Genomic DNA, 5506 nt, shown 5'->3' on the forward strand with positions numbered 1-5506 from the left:
TGAAGAAGTTGACGTCTTGTGTTTACTTGTATGAGGAAAAACAGCACATGGGCATCCACAGTATTTAATTTGTTTGGATAATAGTTACAGATAAACAGGTACACTCCATATATAATTACCAATACTTTTTATACAGCTCATATCTCAGTACATCAACACTATTTTATTTACACTCTATTTATATACATTAACATCCTTCTAAAGTCAGTGCATTGTCAACAAGTTTTATACAGAAATTTACAAGGTGAATGTAGTTAATAGTTAATTTAATAAATTTCTGCTAGTTTATGAATTTAAAAAATTAATTACAACCAATATGACAAACAGAGATCAAATAATATTAGTAGATTGTGCTACCTGCTTAAATAAAACATCTGTAAGGAAATTATTTAAAATTTTCTACTTTTTCATTGGTTTGTCCGGGTAGGAAAGGACAGACTTTATACAATGAAAAACTTGAAAACTATGAAGTATGTGTTTTGTCTGACTTTATACCAATGAGGCCACTACCTCCTACTTGCAAGTATATTCTTCTGAAAAGAACTCTGACTTGTGGCCGTTTAAGACAACCTTTTGAAATGCTCTGAGAAGAACTAGGTAGTTACTGGCTTCAGATAACAGATCACGAATACTTAATTACATTGATATTTACCACTTACGAGGAAAGGAAGGGTAACAGAATCTGATGACAAATGAGAATCAATTTCCAGGGTCTAAATGATTTTTTAAAAAGACCAAAAATAACATTGAGACATTTCCTTTGACTATATATTTAAACACAGGAAAAAAATGCTATCTGAAATAAATAACACTTATACTTTTGTTCCAGTTGAATAATCTGAAGAAAAAATGAAGCAAAGAAATCTTAACTTTTGACGACAGTGGAAAAAAAAAGAGGGGGGTCATGCAAACAAAACAGAGTGCACTTTGTAAACCCATCCATTTATTAGAAAGAAACCCACAAACTTCTATCAATGTCTGGGATGTGTTTTGTTCTTAAATTTACTACCATGAGGGAACATACCGCAATCAAGTGAATTTGTAGCCCTTAGAGCCATTAAAATACAAGTAAGTTTGTTTGCACATATTCTCTTTTTTAAAGTGCAAAACAAAGAAACAAACAAACAAAAACCATCACTGATGGGAAACACGACCTGGCTTTGACGCCACTTACCTCTCTAGAAGCTCTCTGTGCAACACATGCATGGAAGATGGTGCAAATACTGGCAACTGCCCTGCCACGCTCAGCAGTGTATGCGTGGGCGATACATTTCTGAGGATACCTGAAGTATCCTGAAAAGCAAGACAGCCCTATCAGGAGGCCGTTTGAGCTGGTTTTCCCAGGATGCTTACTCTTTCTACTAGGCCTCTCAACTAAGACCTTGGGTAGAAGGCACATAGTTTTTAAGATTCTCCCACTCAGGTGTGACCACTATATGCCTCTACTATCAAAGAAGGTTGTGTCTCAAACACAAAACACAACGAAAACAAAATGCAAGACAGACACACAAGAGTAGGGAAACAATTTAAAAAATAAACTAAAAAATCGGTGTCCGTGCCCTAAGAATCATCTGCACACCTTCATGATCTTGCTTTCTCCATCTTGTTAATACAATGGAATAAAACTTCAGGAAAAAGGAGGTAGCATATCATGTCGTCCCCAGACAACACTACAAGTTCTTGTTTTGTACTCTGACTCCAAGGAAATCTTTAGTATTTTATTATGATCACTGGTAAACTCTGTACTCACTATGAGTTTGTTCACATCTGGACAAGCACAATCTAAGTCTTACTTGGTCCCAGGCGGCTGGTGCCAGACCCTTTTTGTTTACAGGCTAATGGTGGGATCTGCTTACAAGTTCTCTATGGAGAGCTTGTGAGAGACTTCAAAACAAAGTTACTACTACTCTTAATGTTAACTCTATTTTAATTAGGATTTTTATTTTGTGCTTCAGGGTCACAGGGTAAAACTACATTTAGCCTGCCTTTCAGAAACGCTTTTGCCAAATGTCAGCTACAAGAAGTCACCTCTCTCACTACCAGTTATCTAGCAGCTACAGTGACAGCCTCACTGTAACACACAGTACTTTTTGTAATCAGACTCAAAGTCTTCGTCCATGCTGCTTGTATCTGCCATCTTTTTGCCGTCGATCTTTGGCAGAAACTGTGCATAGTCTATCCCCTGCTGCTCATAGAAAAGGATGTAGGCAGAGTCGGTGTCAATTTCATCAGGGTGGAGCTCCTGAAGAGGCAAGAAAAGCCTTTAACAAGAAAACCAGCACCGTGCTCCCTCCCTCTCAATCCTCTCAATCAACACTCCGGCTGTCTCAACACCTGCACCCAAATAACCCCATTATTTGCAATGTTTCTTTTGGGGAAAGTACTTTAAACTCAGACAAGTCAAAAGAAGAGCCTAAAACCCCACCCAATTCTAACAGTTTGGAAGTTTGGGGCTGGGAATGTAGTTCAGCTTAGAGAACTTGCCTAGTATGCGTGAGGCCCTGGGTTTAACTCAGCATCACAAAACAAACAAACAAACAATCCTCAACTTCTCCCAGAGCCTGCAAGGTTAGAACCTTTTCTCATGAACTAATACCTTCTTTCCCCTTACTATTCATGGTTTTTTTTGTACCGGGAATTAAACTCCGGACCTTGCGCTTGCCAGGCAGGCGCTGTTATTCATGTTTTCCTTCTCTACTCCACATATCACCTTTGTTTCCTGACAGCACCAAATTCTGACCCTGACAGAAACATTTACTTCCCACTCAGGAAAAAGACTATCATTCCGCCAAGTGCTTCCCAGCTTTGTTAATGTTCTATTTCTAACTTTCATTCAAAGATTGAGAATATTTACCTTACAGCTGCTGTCATTGTAACAGTACCACTTGCAGTTGGGGTTTTTGGCATAAGTGACGTAATGGCCCCCGCCCAGAATTCCTGAATGGCACTAGAGAGAGGAGAGTGGAGGTATGTCAGTGGTTAACAGTACTACGGCCAAGGCAGAGCACTAGTAGTGGAGCAAGAGAATGGGATCACTTCGATGGGTAAGAAAAAAATGTTTTGGAACCATCGACATTTTTCCACAAACAAAAAACAAAATTTAAATGTCTTAAGTCCAAATCTTATATGGATAAATAACCATTTCATAGCTGTAATTACTTTTTAGAAAGAAAAATTCCTTAGAAACACAATAATGACTAATTTGTCTTTGTTGTTGTTGTTGTTTTTTTTTGATTTTTTGAGACAGGGTCTCACTTTGTAGTTCAGGGTGGCCTTCAACTCACTCTGTAGCTCATCCTGGCCTCGAACCCATGGTAGTCCTCCTGCCTCAGCCTACTGAGTGCTGGGATTACAGGGGTGCGCCACTACGCTTGGCTCATAATGATTAATTTGATCCTCTTATACCACTTATACTAATTACCATTTCCTGCATCACATAAGACCTTCAGATTCTGGGTAGCCACAATTTCTTCAACTATCACTAAGCACACCCTAAAAAAATGCTTGCTGATGAATGAATGAAGACAGGTGAACAAACCACTGAAAAGTACAGACTATTCTTTGAAAGCCACACAGAAACCACTTACCGAAATTGCATACAGATTATAAATAGGTTTACGACGAGTATCTTCTCTTTGGTCATCAGTGCTGTCTTCTTCACTGTGGTTTCCAAGCTGACCATTGCTGTAGCCATTGCCACAAGCCTCGTGCTCATAAAGGACCAACCCATTGGCCAAGGTGACCTCACTGTCCTGGGGGGTGAGGAGCTCAGGCTGGCTGCCTCCTAGCAAGTGTCCTCGGCTCAAGGTATCCTCCAGTTCACAGACCTGCCCAGCCCCGTTCTCTCTGCTGGCGTCCAAGCTCTCCTTACTGCTTGACAATTTATTTTTGCTGCCAATCTGAGGCAGTCGGAGCCTCCCTTTGCTCCTCCCCAAAGTCCGGGGGCTGCTGTTAGGGCTGCTAGTTTTGCTGGAGGGACAGCTGGCCCCACTTTTTCTTGACGAAGAAGGCGAACCTATGAAAGGGAGAAAAGGAAAGATTTGTAAGTCCCAAGTCCAAATGCCACAAGTTAAGTCCGATACCAAGTGCTAATGTCGAAGCCAGTTTCACAAAATACACATAAAGGTGAAATAGAGGAGTCCTAATTGATTCCTCGCTAGTTCCTATCATGGAGCCATTAAATTGAGCAGCAAGGTCCTGAAACTGCAAAATACATGGCAGGGACTTAGAAAATAGCAGAAGGGTGATCTGTGTCACATTCATGTAAAACAATGTCATTACCAGACTAGGGAGTTATATAATTACACATTTCTCTCCTTCATAAAACTAGATAAAAATATGGCCAGCATTTATAAAGTGCTTACTACGACTAGTTATGGTATTAGGAAGAACTAGTACCTCACACAAAAACTCCACACAGCAGTGGGTCTTAAACGTTGTGCTGACAGCCTCTTACCCCCATTCCCTGTCATGCTCTTAAAAACGCCCACAGTTTCTGTTTGTGCACATTTTATCTGTCAGCAGTTTCCATTTTAGAAAATTAAGCCTGAGGAATTTAAAAAATATAATATACAAGCACATATTTCCTTGTAAAGTGATGATGTAATCACACAGTTTTTTCCTAACTCTATTTTACATCTGTGAAAGAATGAAAGTGAAAAGATATATATTCAGCTTCCCTATCCACATGTTTGGCATCAGGAGATTCAAACCACAAGGGATAAAAGTGATTTAAGAAGAAGACTGTATCTATACTGAACATGTACAGGCTTCTTTCTTATTTTCTAAACCATAAAGAACAACTATTTTTATAGCATGTATACTGTATTCGTTATTATAAGTAACCCAGAGATGATTTAAAGTACACAGGGGAGATGTGTATAGTTTACAGGCAAATATTATGCCATTTTATGTTAGGGAGCTGAGCATCTGTGGATTTTGGTACTTGTGGGAAGTGCTGGAGTCAAGAGACCACCCCCTATGGATACCAATGGATGACTGTGTGTGATAGTTAGGACTTTAATATATCTTTCTGACAGACAGAGTTCAACCTGCAACATCAATATTTCAATTAGAGGGCTGGGGATATAGCTCAGAGGTATACTGTCTGCCTGGCAAGCATGAGGTCATGAGTTCGATTCCCCATACAAAAAATATTTCAATTAGATATGTACTGTACTCCCACTCAGCATTATTTCTCAACATTGCATTATATTTGTCCTAGATCTTGATTTTTTTAAAAAGTAACTCAGATACCAAGGGATTACTGTGCTAACTGTTTTCATGAAAAAAGTTTTTTTGGTGGTACCGGGAATCAAACTCATGACCTCATGCTTGCAAGGCAGGCATTGTGCCACTGAGCTATAACCCTGGCCTACATGAAAATAGTTTCAGTTCTCCGTCTTGAAAGGTTCTCAGGGACCCTATGGCTCCTAGACTACCCCCTGAGAACCTCTGCTGTTAGGGGAAAAGGATGACACTACCTTTCAGGTTTAGCATTTATAGT

At 39.6% G+C, this 5506-nt stretch overlaps 1 protein-coding gene across 2 annotated transcripts in view; it reads right to left on the reverse strand.

The window, feature by feature from the left end:
- Usp32 (ubiquitin specific peptidase 32) overlaps positions 1-5506 on the reverse strand; it is a 166860-nt gene continuing 161354 nt past the window's right edge. For both annotated transcript variants that reach the window (XM_005393962.2, XM_013519383.1), the window contains exons 32-34: positions 3588-4015; positions 2855-2947; positions 1-2242 (exon numbers count right to left, since the gene is read on the reverse strand). In XM_005393962.2, the coding sequence (XP_005394019.1) occupies positions 2069-2242; positions 2855-2947; positions 3588-4015 (695 nt within the window). In that variant the 3' untranslated portion in view covers positions 1-2068. The remainder of the gene's footprint in view (positions 2243-2854; positions 2948-3587; positions 4016-5506) is intronic.

Source organism: Chinchilla lanigera, unplaced genomic scaffold (genome assembly GCF_000276665.1).
Source record: "Chinchilla lanigera isolate Chin_1 unplaced genomic scaffold, ChiLan1.0 scaffold00050, whole genome shotgun sequence".
Classification (NCBI taxonomy): domain Eukaryota; kingdom Metazoa; phylum Chordata; class Mammalia; order Rodentia; family Chinchillidae; genus Chinchilla; species Chinchilla lanigera.